This window comes from Harpia harpyja, chromosome Z, assembly GCF_026419915.1.
Source record: "Harpia harpyja isolate bHarHar1 chromosome Z, bHarHar1 primary haplotype, whole genome shotgun sequence".
Lineage (NCBI taxonomy): Eukaryota > Metazoa > Chordata > Aves > Accipitriformes > Accipitridae > Harpia > Harpia harpyja.
In genome coordinates this window covers 61,759,243-61,776,896 of record NC_068969.1, presented here as the reverse complement: position 1 = coordinate 61,776,896, position 17,654 = coordinate 61,759,243, and the positions used below count along the sequence as shown (strand labels likewise).

At 44.9% G+C, this 17,654-nt stretch overlaps 1 protein-coding gene across 11 annotated transcripts in view; it reads left to right on the top strand.

Moving 5' to 3' along the window:
• Window positions 1–17,654, top strand: part of NRG1 (neuregulin 1) — a 184,996-nt gene that overhangs the window by 77,136 nt on the left and 90,206 nt on the right. For 4 of the 11 annotated variants that reach the window (XM_052778029.1, XM_052778027.1, XM_052778026.1 and 1 more), the window contains exon 1: window positions 4,795–5,547. The exons of 6 other annotated variants lie outside the window; for them this stretch is intronic. In XM_052778029.1, coding sequence (XP_052633989.1) covers window positions 4,920–5,547 — 628 coding nt within the window. In that variant the 5' untranslated portion in view covers window positions 4,795–4,919. Of the gene's footprint in view, window positions 1–4,315; window positions 4,429–4,794; window positions 5,548–17,654 lie in introns of those variants that run through there. One more of the 11 variants, XM_052778024.1, reaches the window with a different exon arrangement.

Genomic DNA, 17,654 nt, shown 5'->3' with positions numbered 1-17,654 from the left:
GTCTGATTATGGCATGACTGAAGGGTCATCTGAGTTAAATGGTACTTGCTGCTCTAATTTGCGGGATGTTGTCAGTTATGATCACATATCTATTTAAGCTTCATCCACATATTTGTGGCTGGCCAGAAAGAATGGTCCTCTGCAGTTTGGTAATACAAAATCAACCTCCTTTTAGGACCTGTAAAACTGGAGGAACAGATACAGCTTGTTCCTCCTCATCATAGGCTGGAGGTTAATTCCAACTTCGGATTTGTGTCTTTCCTTGAGTCTGTTGGGAGTAGAACTTTGCAAAAACACTCCACAAAATAAAATTCCAGTTTTGTAAGCCTTTGAGTTTCAACCTGTCACTTACATATGGCAAGAGTCCAAATCTCAGTCACAGCCTAGCTTCATTAGTGTAGAATCACACTACTTTTCCCTCTAAGCCAAGGAGGCCCAAGCTATATAATAATCAGAAATAAATCTTTGCGTAAGGACCTAACCTGATGACAAACAGGCAAGTAATTTCCTTCCTTACCCTTCTGTATTGCCCACCACCAATGGGCTACCCTAGTAAAACTTTGTTACCTCCAAGGTCATGCTCCCTCTTGTTCTCTTCCAGAGTCTCCCTTTCTGTTAACCAATTCTGGCTCTTTTCCAAGGCACTCATCTCTTCCAGCTTGGGCCAGAACCCATGTTTAAGCACAGCACGCCAGTGCTAGCATGTCGCTACAGAAATGTAAAAGCCTCAAAACGGCAGCTGCAGGAAAGTATTTCTGCATTGCTTTGGGGGGAAAGGGGAGCAGAAAGAACCCCCCAAACCAGCGAACTATACCTTCAGTTTACAGTCATATCTTCAGACCCAAAGTGAGAGACCATCAGCCTTTACCGCAGCCGCGAGAGCTGGCACAAAAGGCAGCGTGCTCCCTTACCAACCCAGACGTGGCAAAGAGGGTGGGGTTGCATTTTTGTCCAAAGGGTCCCGCGAGGAGCCAGCACTGTGCAGTATCGGGCTGCAGCATGGCGGACAGGCTGTGTCCTGGCCCTGGCTTTGGCCACCTGTGGAGCGGGGCCAGGGAAGCAGGCGGGCCAGTGATTCAGCATTGCCTTTCTCCCTGGTCGGCCGGGGAGCAAGGGGAGCCGCCAGGCACCCCGAAGGCAGGGTGCCGCCCTGGTCTCCTCGCTGCAAGCCCCAGCACCCCGCAGCTCCAGCGCGGCCCGGAGGCTGAAGCAGCTCTGCAGACTTCCCTGGGGCGGGGGACGGCAGGAGGAGGAGGAGGAGGAGGAGGAGGAGGAGGAGGAGGAGGTCTGAGCAGAGCTGGCTGCGCGATGCTGAAGCAGGCAGCCTGTGCGCCAGGTCTGGAGGTGCCGCGGGGGAAGGGACCTGCAGCAGAGGAGGGTACTGCAGCCTGGAAGGGAGCCAGGCCCCACGGAGATGCTGCGGCCGCGGAGGCGGCGGGAGGGGCTGGAGGTGGTTGCCTACCGGCAGGAGATGGTGCAGGCAGGCTGGGCCCTGGCCAGGGGGGGAGAGCGTGAAAAAGCAAGGAGGTAGCAGAAGCTATCCTGGCTCCATTTAGCTGAGTGGGCTCGGGCGGCAGGCGAGGCCCCTTTGGCAGAGCCCTTCCCCAGGCCCTGCGAGCTCACGGCCCCTCTGGCAGCAGGGTGAGGAGAGGGGCAATGCACACACATGCAGGGGAGCCCCTGGAAGTGTCCCCACTGGAACAAGAGGCTCTGAGGTTTCACGAGGCACTGTGCATGCGGACGTGGCAGCCCGTGGTCTGAACCAGTAATAATCCATCTCCCTGTCCAGCTATGTAGCATTGCGCACAATTACTTCAACTTCATGGCAACCCTTGTAAGAAAGGTGCAAGACCTCCACATGCATTTCTGTTCACCTCAGTGCCTGAAAGATGTGAGCAAAGCAGAAACATAATCTGAAGGACAGCAGTTAAATGTGGGTGGGCTGGAGAGTAGTGAAGATTATAGGAGAAGACTGAACACAGGTAGTTTGCCTGGAAGGACAGTGCAGGGAAGATGTGGACAGGGCAGTGGATTAAACACAAGCTCAGAGCAGTGACAGCAGGGAAAATTGTCTTACTGGAAATAGGAAGGTTGAAATACTAGCCATGGATGAAGAAGGCATGACATTTTAAAAAATTTGTGCCGAGCACTCAGATGCTGCGGTATCTCATCTGTGCAATGAAGAGAGTATTCCCAGCTGGTTCTCAACTTGCACTCTGCTTTGAAGAATGTTGCTTCAGCTTCACACTGGAGGAGCAACTTGTGTGTGCAAAAGTATGTCTGGTTTTCCCAGATTTGTCAGTTAATCTAATAAAAGATACATCCTTTCCCTAAGAAACCTTGCTTACTTGTACCCACAGACCACCACAACTGTCACAGCAATACTGCTGTGATGTTACCTTTTCTACAGTGGCTGTGTTGTTACTGCTGTTTGAAATAGGTTTTGAGATACTTGAAAGAGGCTGCAGTCATGCAGAATATTACCAGCTAAGGAGCACATGTGCTTTGTAATAAGAGGAGGCATGTAAGTAAATATGCAATGCAAGCTGTTCGTTCTGTCTGAGGTTACTGATCACATCATTAACCTGAGGACCAGACACTTTAGTGGTAATGTAGACTAGATTGTATGACGATTTGTCTTTTTACATTCTTCCAGAGAGTGTTATCACTGGCTGTGCTTTAAGGTAAATTCTCCAGGCGCTTGAATGTAGTAGCATCGTGATTACTTCAGTTGGCTACTACTGCCTCACAGGAAGCTTTGTGATCAGGCATCCATCAATTAGTCCTTGACATGAGAGTCTGTGAAAACACTATGGGATTCACTGAAATTTTGACAAACCTTTTTTTATGCGAATGTTACTAATGTTCCCATGGAAGTCAGGGTGGGGGGAGGCAGGAAGACGAGATGGGCAGAGACAGATGTCTTTTTTGTCACTACTGAAAATACGTAACTACAAAGGAAATTACTTTTTGGATGCCTGAGTAAGGTACCAGCAAAAATGAGTTTGGGGCAATTTGTAGCACTTGATTCTTTGTTTCCTTATGCATCCTGCAGCCATTTATACTAAGGAGAAGGGGGGATTCATGCTGCCAAATCTTCAGTGCAAACGTTTTCACTAAGTCCAAGGAACTGGAAATGGTGTTAAAAGCCCCTCTCCTTTTATACACATGTCTGTATTGTTACACAGGTGTACTTTTCTGTGGGAGACAAAAGAGACTGGGAATGGAGCTGATTCTAATCTTACTTTCGTTATGTTAATACCCCTGTATTACACTGCACTGGTGGAAATGGGAGTTAATACTAGGTATTGGTAGAGGTGAGGAATGACAGGTAAATTGAAGAACAAAGTGGAAGCCTTGTTAATAATAATATTCTTTGTTTTTTGTTTTTTGGTTTTTTTTAGTCTAAGGGGGAGTGAGGATATATATGTTAGCAGCATGTGAGCTCTTGAAAAGTGTGTTCAGGAGCTGGCTTTAGTGTGAAGTCTTTGCTTTTTGGTTTTGGAGGGGTTTGGGAGGGAGGTTGAAAAATGAAATATTAAAAAAAATTATGCAAACCTCTTTGTAGTAACATAAAAGCAAATTTGTCAGAGGCAGGAATGCTTTTGGGTTTTGTTTTTTTTTCCTCTGCTTGACTTAAGATGCATCTCAGCATTGTTCCGAGTGAACGAAACTTATTCAGGGGCTTGGAAAGAAAAGCTGTCTCTAGCTGTCAGGCAGGGAGAAACTGCTGCCGGAAAGCGGGTCTTCCCGCTGGGAGAGATCGGGTATCAGGCAGAGCGAGCCCAGTCCAGCCCAAAGAGCTCCCACCGACACCCGGTCCTCGCCGTAGGACCCTGTCATCGATAGCCGCCGCCGCCTCTGGCCGCGCTTCGGATGGAGAGAGGGAGCGGGCGGGCGCGCAACTCCAGCCCTCTCCTTCCCTTTGATTTGATGGCCTTTATTCCCCCTAATTGGATAAAATAGGAAGTCACTGACAGTCCTGCGTTGCTGGGTGTACTGATTTCCCTCAGACCAGCCCTGCGGAGGGCGGGGGGTGGGGTAGGGGAGGAAGGAGCAAGTCTGTACATCAGGGAAACAGGCTGCGAGGGGGCTGGGGGAGTGGGGCGGGGGGGGAAGGAGGAAGGTGAATGAGCGCTCAATAAGGACAAAGAGGGAGGGGAGAGAAAGGGAGTTACCACCGTCTTGGCATCGTTCTTCCTTTCAAACCTCTGTGTAATGATATTGTTTGCAGTGATGCTCAGACAGCGAGCACCTGCTGCTCTGTAATGATTCAGCCTCTTTCAGCCGCCGCTGTAACACGACAGGATGCTGCTGCTACTGTCACTTCTGCCGCTGCCGCTGTTGTTACAGATTTTGCTTTTGCTCCTTCTACCGCATGACAATTGTTTTCCTCGTCTAAGCAGATACCAGCCTCAGATGCTCAAGGTGAGAGTCTTGCCTTTCACTCTGGGCTATTGGTTCACTTAATCCGGTCAATTTGTTTGGTGTCCGTGGTTTTCTTTCTCTCATCACCCTCCTCCCCTGTTTTGTTTTGTTGCGCTTGCTTTTGGGGGATGTTTCTTCCCTCCCACAGAAGAGCTGGAATTGCTTGAGAGGCATTTAAGGAATTATAAAAGTGGCCAGCTAACAGGAGCTCAGTAATTGTGAAGCTACTCTTGCTTCAGAGAGGCAGAGAGAGTGACAGAGGGCTAGGGGGAAGGGAGGGACAGGGGTGGTCTCATTTCTCCTGTGCATTGCTCCTCTCCCAGTTTGGATGATGTTGCTGAGCTCGGACCTTTTGTTGACTCCCACTCTGTGATTTTTGCAGAGCACTGTGACTATTACTACCATCTCTTTTTGTCTGTGTCTCACAGTAATGGACTGTGATAGAGTTAAGGCCTTTTGGAGGTGAGCTGTTTGAGAGCTGATGCTTAAACATGTCTGAAGTAGCTGCCGACACTTTCCCCAGCCCCTCAGCTCAGCTGAGCCTTGATGCGTCCCTCAACGGGCTCCCGGCTGAGGAGAACATGCCGGGGACCCAAAGAGAGGACAGGAGGGTCCAGGGGATAGCAGGCCTTGCCACGACCTGCTGTGTGTGCCTGGAGGCAGAGCGACTGAAGGGCTGCCTCAACTCTGAAAAGATCTGCATCGCCCCTATCCTGGCTTGCCTGCTCAGCCTTTGCCTCTGCATTGCTGGCCTCAAGTGGGTCTTTGTGGACAAGATTTTTGAGTATGACTCTCCTACCCACCTTGACCCTGGGAGGATAGGACAAGACCCAAAGAGCGCTGTGGATCCTACAGCTCTGTCTGCCTGGGTGCCTTCGGAGGTGTATGCCTCACCCTTCCCTGTACCTAGCCCCAAGAGCAAGGCTGAAGTGACAGTGCAAAATGACAGCTCGCTCGTGCCCTCCAAACCGTTCCTCCAGCCTTCTCTGTATAACCGCATCCTAGATGTTGGGCTGTTGTCCTCTGCCGCACCTTCGCTATCACCACCCTCCCTGGAGCCTACCACAGCATCTCAGGCGCAAGCAACAGAAACCAATCTCCAAACTGCTCCAAAACTTTGTAAGTAGAAGCTATGTGTTTCTTTGTTTTTCCCTTCCACAAAAAAAAAAAAAAAGGCACTTAACTGTTCTGCAGCTGTCCTCGAGGAGGAGATGTGATTGGCATGCAAAGCTTATATATGCTAAGACAGGTATAGCATGGGTTACCTTCTGAGGAGAGCACGTAGGGGCCTCTGAACTTAGTTCTGAGGTGTGCATGGCAATGAAGAGTGCTTCATTTGGGACCTTTGTAAAGCACCAGTACCACCCTTTTCTCTGCATCCACTTGTAGGGAAGTATGTGATTTACTTCAAGGGTTTATCTGATAGCTATTCCACATGCTCTATCAGCGTATTTTCCTTAGAAATTTGATTTGCATCCTGTGCCGTATCTTCTATGTGTGTTCATTTTCTTTGCCTTGCCTGCAGAGCACTTCTACTACCCTCTTCCTGAAGTCCATTGCTGGCAAACATCCCTGTCATCCTCCTGAAACAGTCTGGGAGGACAGTGGGAAAGAGAGTGTATTTGAAGCAGTTAGAGACTGGGAATTATTAATTTAGCAGTTAACTTATAAGCTTTCCCTTTCTCTTAAAAGCATAGCACATGTTTCTCTGCACCTTTCCCCTCCTCTAGGAGCTGATTCTTGTTGGACCTGTTTCTCAGACATTGCCTCATTGACTTTTGTGGGGCGTTTCAGGAAAGCATTCTGGCTGATGCAGGAGGGGTCAGTTTCCAAATTAGTCTTTGCTCATCCCTAAAGCAAAAAAATATCCAGGGTACCTGGATTATTTTCCCAGTAGTGATCATAAAGCATCAAAATACCGCATTGCTGAAGTGTAATTTCTTTGACATTCATCATTTTAACCCATCAAATCCGGAGTAGATCAAGCCAGCAATTCCTGAGCCGTGTAAAATTGTACAACTCTAGAAGAGAAGGCAGCATGCCGTTGTGCTGAGAGCACAGGGCTGAGGCTTCCTTTGGAAAGCTGCAGTGATCAGAACGAGCAACTGTGTTCCTTGCAAACTGCCTTGCAGGACCCCATCTCAGTTATTCTCCCTTGTGCCTTCCCTGTAATGCCGCAGGATGGCCACCTTGTAGGTGGTACATACTGGACCTCACCCTGGAGCCCTGAAGTCACTAGAAGTTCGCTACTAAGTTTAGCCTGACCAGGACTGGACTCAGTATAGATATATGGCAATTGGATTATATGTAACATTTTGAGCCAACCACCTTGCCGGTGAAAATGAGCATAACTACAGTGATTTCAGTGGAGGTCCTTTTGGCTGAGAGTCAGTCCTGAACAACAATTCCAGAATCGCTGAAAGAAAATTTTAAGTATTCCTGTAGAAGTCCTGCTGCCTTTTGCTTAGATAATGGGTGACAATCAGCCTTCAGATTAAAAGTAATTTGTCTGATGGAAACAGCCTAATAGGGAAATATTGCTGTGCAATTCAATGACAGGGGGCTTTGTCTGTGGTAGGTAGGACATTACTTGAATTATTGGGACACTTAACCACCTTTGCAGTTATATAGGACTACACTAAGTGATTTTTTTTTTTTTTTGTCGCTGGTGCAGAAAATCTTTTTTTGTAGTGCAAATATTATAAGTGACATCAAAGATATGACAACAATTTTTACTTCATAAAGTGACCAAGGACCACCATCCAGTCAAAATGGCCTCTTTTGTGTGAGAGGGAGAAGCAACAAAAAGCTAGTTATGTCAGGACAACCCTCATCCTCTTGAATTTCCACATGTGAGGCAAGCCTTTATCAATAACATGGCTAACTTCAAGTAAATGTAGGGGATGGGAGGGAAGAGATTCTTTGGAGCAGTCACTGACAAAAAGCTATTATCTGCAATCAGATCCGCTCACATCTGGGAAATAAATGGTTGTCCAGAAATTAGGTGATTGAGTTGAGTTTGTTTTTTCACTGTTGCCTTAATTTTCTTAAGATAAATATGTTTTAAGGCATCATAGACTTCCAGATAGATACAGATTGAAAGGAGAGGAAGAACTGGCAGCAGGTCAAGTTTGGGTTGCTCTGAGGGAGAAGGTTGTATAGACAGTATTTATTCTAACTGTGGCATGTAATCCTGACTATGGCAAGGGACTGCAATTCCCTGCAAAGAAAAATAAGAAAATATAGCTGGGAAAGTACACTGCAGAAGATCTGCCTAAGAATTCAAAAAGTCATGAAAAGAACTTTTTGGACAGCTCTAAAAGCACCGTCTTGGGGTTTTTGAAACAGCTGCATTTCAAACACATCATTGTGTTTTATGTAGAGCAAGATTTGTTGGAGAGGTTGACAGATTGCATCAGTGATAACTTTTTTTTTTATGAATGCCTTTGACAGCTATAAAATTCTCAGAGAGATGGCTAGGAAAGTAGCATCTGCAAATTGGATTGTCCCTTCTTTTGCCTCTCAGTATCCTTTTTTCCATTTCAGGCAGGGTGAGGTAACTTGTTCCCAGAAAGCCCCTTTTGTGCTGATAATTTTTTTTTCCAGTGCAGAAATAAAAAAACCCTGACACATCTTATATTCTGTGGCTGATACATTGTTTCTAAACCAAGCCCTTCCATGAGTTTCAAAATCCTTTTCTCTTCTTCTCCTCTCTTTTCTGTCTTACTCAGCATATTCCCCTTAAAGCTGTATCCTTCAAGGTCATAGTCTGCAGAGAGCTAATTGATTCTTCTTTCTCCTGGAGCCTGGAAGAGAAAGAGAAGAGAGACAATCCTAGTAATTGTGTCTGTGCATTAGATTCAAGACTGGTCTCACTCTTATTATACATTGCCCTTTATCAATACAGAAATAATCTCTTCCTTTCTGTTTGGTTTACATTTTATATTATAATATCATTTCCTCTTTGCTGAAACAGAAAGGAAAGGTGAATGTTTTAAAGCATTACCATATTTAGGGAGCGTGTCAATATTAGCATAAATACACCAGAGAAGATTTTGTTACAAGCAGCATATAATAGTACACACTAACCTACAATCTCCCTCCCTCTGAGAAGACATGCAGATTGTAAAAGTGCTAACACAGTTCAGGAGCTAAATTTTACCTCTTCCTACACCATCACCTTTAAATACAATTCCACCCTTTACTGAGGCTGGTAATAGACATGGTTCTGTAGTACTGTCAAAACTGTGTTTCTGTAATAACTGCGTCTATACATCTGCAAACCAACCACTCCCCTCTTTACAGGTCTTCCCACTGTTTTCTCTTTCAATTTAAGCAGATTTCCCCCCAAACCACCCACCCAGGTCCATGTAGGCTTGCCTTCCTGGTGTGACAGCTCTGCCAAAGAGTGCAGCGCTCCTGCATTTTGGCTCTGCCCCGAAGTGGAGGTGCCTGAGCCCTTGGCTTTGGGATCACAACTCTCCTGACTTGGTGAGGTGCCACAGCGCACACAAGAGGCAGGGCAGGAGACAGACCACAGCACGAGGACTTTGCAGAAGTGGGTTTCCCTGTGAGCAGAGCAAAAGGCCCGGTAGAGACCAGAGTCCAGAAGATGCACCTCCCTGGCAACACATCTGCGCTGCCCCTGTGTCCTTTCCACTTCTGTCTTCCCTGGCTACCTTACGTGCTGTGTGCTGATGGGCCAGCTGCACACCTCGCACCACACTGGTGGCCAGCAGATAACCAACAGGCATGTCTGCATCTCCCTACCTCTGTGCCTACCGAGTTGTGCTGGCTGTAACAGGCAGAGGTGGGTGGGTGCAGCACCAGACATGTGCATGCCCCTCAGGGACAGGAAGGGCTCCCTCCTACCTCTCCTGGAAAATGTGGCAAAGCAGAGAAAGGGCTGTGCACTGCTGCAACCACCCCTGACTGGGACTGCTCCCTTCTCTTGTTTTTGACTTCTGCTGCCACTTCAGGTGTGCTGGGCCAGCATCAGCAAAAGCTGCTGCTTTCTCATCCTCAGTGGAAAAAGTGTTAAAAGAGTGCCTCTAAGCACTGGTAGTGGGTGTTTACCTAGGAAGTGGTCCCAGTTCCCCTCCAAAGTTATCCAGGCACAATGGCTGAATTTCTTGTGTCTTTTTAGAGCTAGGGATGGCAAAAATGGAAAGAAAACTAGCCTGTGCCTTGTTTTGGTATCGTACTGTAAATATTCCTTGCAATTTCTCTCTGCCTCTTTCACCTCTGCTTGTTCTTTCTCAGCTCTGCATTTGATGTCGTTTCTCCTATACACAGTGATTTGTGATGGTCTGTATTTTACCTCTGTGGCAGGCTGGAGGGAGCCTTTCCCTCCAGTTATAGGTGCTGCAGCCCACCTGAAGGCTTCAATTTATGGACAGCGAGGGTTTGTTCATAGGAGCTTCACACAGTGGTTTTTTTTTTTTTCTTGAAACAGTCTAATTCTGACCCATGCTCTGCAGCTCAAATCCTCATCTCAGCACTGTAGGGTTGAGTCCATGCCTGGCAGCCTCTGAAAGTGTCAAGGTTAGAGATGTCTCGGAGAGCTGCAGGGGACTGTACTCTCCAGGAGGGGAGAGCAGATGATACAGCACAGGCTATATACCAACCTTTTCTACACTCACTGTTATTATGCAGGGCAGTGCTGCAAGGGTGATTGCTTTTTCCCCAAAGCTTGAAGATGCAGGAGGGGAGCACCTTAAAGCAGATGTTGCTCAATTTCTGATACAGTATTGATGTTGATTAGCTTCAGACACCTGACTTAAATGTGTACATGAGGAAGCTAGGCAGCCTTCAGCTTCCTATTCAGCATAAAGGAAGAGACCTCCCCCAGGCAATTCCCAGCATGACTCTAGCAGGAATAACTCTCTTTCTCCAATCAGTGTATAGGGAGACTAACCTTGCGATTCAATTTCTAAGTTAAATGTCTGCTACACAATATGAAAACTCGTTTCGAAAGCCATGACTTTTCTTTGATGTGTCCTGTGAATTAACAATATCTTGTCACAGGGAAGCTATAATCAAGCACGGTTAAGATACCAGACAAGTTCTGAGTCTAACTCAAGAGTGTAATAAAGAGATTCTGATCTCAGTGGGCTCTGAAGACACGACTGGGCCTCTGTTAACAAGCAGCAATAAAGCAAGTGCCACTGTACTGAGCCAGCCACCCTGTATTTCCCCGAAACACTTCTTTCTCTGCTGTCCCAAAGGTCACGATGGCTTACAGACATATATACTTGTGGCAGGAACACTCAGCGTAAAGTGGGATTGGGACTGATGGGGTGGGATTCATAAGGTGCAGCAATTTTTAGGGGGTTCAGGCCCATTAAGCCTTCTAAAGTGATAACTGAGACTTCCTCTCCCTAGCGCAGTTAGTCACACTGTCTTTAAAATGCCCTCAACAACCACAGAGTTTGTTCAGACAAATTTATATTTTTGTATGTCTACCATTCCCCTTTTTAACATTCATTGCTTGCATAGAAACAGTTTTTCTATTTAACATGCAGAGGACTGAACTGATGGGTCCTGTGTTTCTTTCTCTTGGCCAAGCACCCCAAATTCATGGCTTTTAAAACTACCCCATGGGTATGGTTTTTCTTTTGTGCACTGTGCATCATGCGCAGATCATGATGGAGAAAAAGCAGTATTTCCTGAAGTATTTTCTCTTAATAACAGTCTGAATTTCTCAGTGAAAAATAGTAGTCTGTGCTTGTGTTTATTTTTAAAAGCTTCGTTTTACTTTGTAAACTTCACTGAGAATAAGCCATGTATTCATGTTACATGGAACTTCTGCATGGTCTCCCTCCTCATTTATATACGTATGCATATGTGAGTATAGAAAATACAATAGGTATATGGAGTGTATGGCCATTGTTTCTTTATTAAAAATGGCATCTGGGATTACTGCATCATAAGTTTCTAAGCAAAACTGATTAATAATTGATGTTATAACAAAACCCAGGGTTTGGATTTCCACTGCAGAGACTGAAATTATCCTCCTTCAGTATCTACTGTACTTTTAAGTGAACTGTTTTATTTCCTATTCATGCACTGCAAATAAATGCACACAGCAGCCAACCTCAGATTTGCAGTGCCTAACTTTTGGGTGCAGAGAAACCTTGGGGAACTTTCTCAGCATCAGATGAGAAGGCAGAATTTGGCTTGCTGGAGGCTAAGTAGCAGGCTAATTGTGATGCAGAGCTGGAATGATATAAATGAGCGTTTTCATCATTTGCAGTCTTGCTAATGGAAATGCAATAGATTTGCTGCAGAAATCCAACTCTGAATCAATAGCAGTGCAATGAGGCAGCTGGTTCAGGGAGAGCACGTGGGATGCCAATCTGCTGCAGACAGTACCTGGGCAGAGACTCCTCTGGCGCTCTGTCAGGAAAGGGCAGGCAGCTCTAGAGGATGCCACAGCAGGTGATGAAAGACTTCTGAAAGGAAAAAGCCTGCTTCACCTAGGATGGGGCAGTGTTAGGAGAAAACGCTTTCTCATACTGAGGGAAGAGAATAGTTTCCTTTGAGGAATTCAGGTCTGTTTGGACCCAATAATGTCTTTTTTGTTACAAGGTGCTAAGTTAAGCATGGGAGTGTTTGTGCATCAGGTCATGTTTGGGTCACATGAAATCAAGGAAGGACTGAGTCATGGTGTGTAACTTTGGAGACCGGTACATGGTTTTAAAGTATCTCCTGCTAAGGGCTTCTGCTGTTTTGTTCCCCAGGCAGACCACAGAGAAGAGCAGGTGCTGCCTTTTTGTGGATTGCTTTATAGTAGGTACAGTGGCTACCTTTACTATTTATACTGCAGGGAGCCCAGTTTCCTGGAGAGTGAGCACTGTGAATCGCATCTTGATCTTTCACGTTAAAATGTTGTATGAAGTACCACTCAGTAGGAGGTACATATTAAACTCAAGTGCCTGAGCATGATCATTGTTTGGCAATTAGAGAGCTCTTGAAAGCAGCAAGGGAGAAATATCTATGCATTATTTTGGGGCAATGTGTTTACACCCTGTCCTGTCTCATCCTGTCTCTCATCCCCCTTCCCCAACCCCAGAAGAGTCTTAGTCACTCAGACAAAAGGAAAGGTTTTAGGTGGGGAAAAATGGGCAGGGACAAATCCAGTGGGACATGGCTGGCTGCCACTCAGGGCTGCTCTAAGCTAAACCAGAGGCAAGGTCCATCTAGCTCTGGGCAAAATCAGTGGTATTGTGGCATCCATCTATTACCTTTGCTCCTGTATTGTTTTATTATGAAAGCCTTATTTTAATATAAATCTCGCAGAGTATATTCAGCTTTTTCACATATGCTTTCACTACCCCCTCCCCCACTTTTTCTTTTTTATATCTATGCTTCATCCTGGAACTTGCTGGCAGTGCATTCTCATAACTCAGACAGCTTTTTATTTTGGCAATGAATATCACTTCAGTTTTTGAGATGAAAAGAAATCAATACTGGGTTGATAGTCACATGGCACTGGGGGGAGTATATGAAGCTATGATCTTAAGCATGATTCGTGACATAGTTCAGTATTTCTATGGAATTCCTGAAAGAGATTTGAATTTTACAATTTTTAACAGTCAATTAATTCATGTGATTAGACAGATCAAAGGAGAAAAAAAGAGTATCAAGCTCGTTCAAAAGCTTTTCTCTTATGCAAAAAAAGAAAAGACTCGGAGCTTATAAAATATGACTTGAATCTTTCAAGGTGGTAACTGGAAGCGAGTGTAAAGCTGCTAGAACTGGATCTTGAGAAGAGAAACTTACGTTTTTCACTGTACTAAATTAATCTGGATAATTAATTTAACTTTTCGGTTTGAACGAAATGGCCTGAATTTTCACTGGCATAAAGGTTCTCAGGTCTGTAGCCCTGTAAGTCCTAGCAGAGCATTGGGATGCACTGGTCCATGACCTACATGACATAGAGTATCTTCCTGACTAAGGTTTCTTCCAGACCCCTACCAGTTGTGTTGTGAAGACTGAGAGCACGACAGTGTCTGTCTTTTCCCGTATTCTAGCTTCTCTTTTAAACAGAACCGCCTACTTTGACTTTGAAAATATGTGTTTGTATTCTGGCCATTTGTTCATTTACACCTTTCTCTCCTAGATTAAAAAGCTCTCCCATGCCATGTATTTTCCCCTCACAAAGGTGCATATACACTGTAATCAGCTCAGCTTTGGATAAGCTGTTTTGACAGGACAGGCAGGCTGAACTCCATAATTCTCCCCATGGAGGGAATTGTTTTCAGTCCTTGAATTATTTCATCCCCTTTCACGCTTTCTCAGTTTTCAGATAAATAGACCTATAATTGTTATATGATACTTACACATGGACTGGTCCAAAATCCTAACAAAGGACAACAAAATATGTTCAGTGTCTTGATCACTGTTCAGAAGCACTCAAGATACATGAAGTAGCGCACCAGTGTCTGTTTAAGTGGTAAATCAGTAATAATGTCCAGTCAGAGCAGAAGACCCATGTCTCACAAATGCAAGGGCCCTCACTGTCCTGCTTCTTGACCCCCAAAGTCACATGCTGCTTCTTACTGAGGTGAAACAACAATCCTAAGGGCCTGTCAAGGGAAGAAAAGACAAATATTGCCCAGCCTTGGCAATGCTATGTGCCTTTTAGGAAGAGTTTCAGCTCTCTCATTCCCCAGCTGGTTCTGTCCTGCTCTGAAGGATGCCCTCAGCAAGGCTTCTTGGGTGAACAGCAGGTCAGTTCAATGGTTTTAACTGTGGAGGCTCCCCTATTTGCTTGACTTCTGCTCATGCTTTCAAAGATTTCTCCCTCTCTGCCCTGCTGACACTTCTCCCATTATTGGCCCAAGGACCATTGCATCAGTTTGCCCTTCATTCAGTTTATTGTCTCAGCTCCTCCAACATTTGGTTCTTCCTTCCAAAAGCAGTAACAGCCCCAGAGCATGCATTTGTGGGAGGGAAGGATTTTGGTGTTTGTGCATCACTCCTGTCTACCCAGTTTAAAAACACTTTGCTTATGTGATGGATTCGTTTGCATTTCTGTCCTACAGTGGGTCTGCTGCATGGACTCAGCCTGATAGGGTTGCATGATGCCCAAGCACCTTTTATTATCACAGGACATGCGAATTAAGGAGCATGATCATATCAAGAAAGTCACAATGGCTAATAATTTCAAGATAGTTGGGATTTTCAAGACATTTTTATATTTTCAAGATAGGTTTTCTTGGGCTGTCGGTGTGCTCAGCAGGACAGTTAGCAGTGTGAGGGTAATACTGCCTTAGCAAGGGAATGAAGTATATCAGCGTGAGAGAAACAACTGTAGGGGAATGGAAGAATGATCATTTCTGTATCTAGTCTGAGCTGGTCAAGGAACAAACTAGTGAGTGTGTTGTTACAGTTTTAGGAATTAAAGAGCACAGGATAAGAGGGATGACAAAAGGCTCCCTGCCATGTTGATACAGGGGGTTGGAGAGGCTTGAGCTCCTACTTGCAAGAGAAGAACATCATTAAGTAGCCAGGAAAGTGCCAGGAAATTGGGAAGTGATTATATCTGCCAAGCACAGGAGAGCAGGGGAGGTCTGATCCTTTCTTGACTGGAAGAAGGCAGGACGAATCTGTTCCCCAATGCCACAGGTTCCTGCAGTCTGCCTGGGACTTGCAGGAGATCCCAAAGCAGCTTTTCCCCCTGCTGAGGGGCTGGACTATGAATGCAATCATCCATTCTTTGGCCATGCTGCATTTCTAAGGGAACATCTGCAGGGCAGATCCTCTTGCCATCCAGCCGTGCTGAGTGCGGGCTCCTCACTGACACCAAGATCCAAGGAAGTGCCCTTCGTGCCCTGCTTTCCCCAGCCTCCCCAAGGGCTGGAGCTACTCTGCTCTGTCTGCAAACACTGCGAATTGTCTCTCTGTCATTGAATTCCTCCCCCATCACTTTGTTCAAAAGCCCTCAGTGCACTCCAGCCATTGCCTCATGGAGGTTAGTCAGCCCACCCTTGTTTTTGGAGACATTGATTTAGTGATAGCATTTATAGATTTTGAAGGTTATCAGTAACAATTTTTGCAAACTCCTTCAGCTATGTAATTTTTGGGACGTATGGCTGTGTCTGTATTTTGTTTGTGAGCAAAGAAAGGCTGTGTTTCAGGATCAAAAAGCCAATAAACACATTAGCACACAGAGTCTTTTTTTCAGAGTCAGTTAACAGAAAGATTCTCCTTTTGCTTTATAAAATGGTATCTGGCCAGTAAAGCCAAAAAATACATTGTGTTTTGAACATGCGAAGGTTCAAGAACATGGCTAGCAACCTCACCATTGCTTGCTAGCTCCAAGCATTTGAATTCACCATGCTGTAGAGATTAATGGAGATCTCTCAGATAAGTAGCTTTTCAAGTAACCCTGTAATTTTCCTAATTGTTGCTAATTGATTGTTTAGTGTATGCAGGTTTTACTTCTCCAAATTTGGAAGAAGGATGAAAAAGACATGTTCTGTAAGTGTATTCAGATAGCTGCTACAAGCCCAGGAAGCAGATTTACTAGCTGTGAATCAGAGGAAGTATCAGTTCCCTCAAGCCACTTTGCTGGGCAGAAGCTGGCAGAGGAGGGGGCTGAAGAGAAAGAAAACAGAAAAATATTCTGATGCTTCCTGAACAGGACTGAAATCCAGCAAGCATGGCATGTCAATATGCCAGCATTCAAAGAAGAATTTGGTATCTAAATTGACTTGCCCCTAACAGATACCTAGCAGGTTCCCCAAGTTGCAGAGTAACACGTGGTTATGCTCTGCTTTTGCTTTTGCAGATTACTTATAATGTCTTCTCAGGGCTGTTACTGATACTTTCAGGATGCTAATACACATTGATTTTAACAAATGGGTATACCAGCACTACATCTGATGTTAACTTACATTTCACTTATATATTCATTTTCATACATTACTCTGTTTTACAAAGGTGATGGCATAGTGACAAAATATTCCTGATAATTAATCCAAAATGATGACTTAACAGAAACACTGACAAGGTTTTTAAAAAACACAGCTTGTAAACATCATTTGAGTCATGTAAATACTGTCCCTGCAGAGGAAGACTTAAAAATGTTAGTCAATAGAGAAAGATCAGACAAATAACTTGACCATGACTTTTGTGTAATGACAGGTCATGTAAGAGAAAATTTGGCATGTTAAGATCTGGCAAGGAAACACTGCATCATGTGAGAGTGAGCTGAAAATAGATTATTCAGGCTAGAAATTAACCACAGGGTTTTTAAGAATAAGCCTGTACAACTGCTGGAATTTTTACTTTGGGGGTTAACTGACCTTCAGCAACCACATGGGAAGAATGCGTGTCCCAACCAGTAATGTCACCAATTGCACCACGGTAACTTGCTACCCCAAAGTGACTGATTCATATCCCAATCTCATAGAGAGAAAAGCTTTAGCAAGTTCAAATCCCATGCTCTAGTGACTTTGGGTGAATGCAAGTTTCTTCAAGTTTACAATAATTACTTGAAACAACTCTTTACCTACATGCTGTCTCTAGTTTTCACTGAAAACTAATGAGCAGTTCAGCTACACTGGCCTTTGTTCTACCTTGTGGTAAGTTCAGGATTGAAAATGCTGTCTACCTTTCTAGTTGCAGCTTGACCTCTCTGTGCTTCCATGTAAAAATAGAAGAAACCTCGGAATGATCATTTGAAATCTTGGAATGACCATTTGAAATCTAACACTAATTCTGCTTTAAATTCTGCTAATTTAAAGAGGATTGTGTTCCATTATTGTGGGCAGCCCATGCGGTGAATATTCATAAAGCATAAGAAGACTATGTAGCAGAAGGACCACAAATCACAAATCTAGAGATAGCTGTAAAACTGTGAGAGCTTCTGGGGATGTTCACTTGCTAACAGAGCTTTTAAAGTTGTCAATTTGTGACTTCCCATGTGTGATCTCAACCTCAGTCTTTCCTGTGCTTCATTTACTCACACTGTTAGTGATCTGCCCTTTTCATTGCTTCAGAAGCCTTCAAGCTCATGCTGCTTGGCATTCTTGGCAGACTTGGACCCAGAGATCTGCTCCTGAAGGCAGCTCGTGTTTTGAATTATGCATAAGTCCATCACAGAGGGGCTGCACTTCAAGGCTCCTTTTTGGGTGTGGTGATGTAAGGGAGTCTAAGTAATATAGTGACACTTTTCATTTTTCATGTCCTAGCTCAGTTAAGAGCAACCCTTGAAT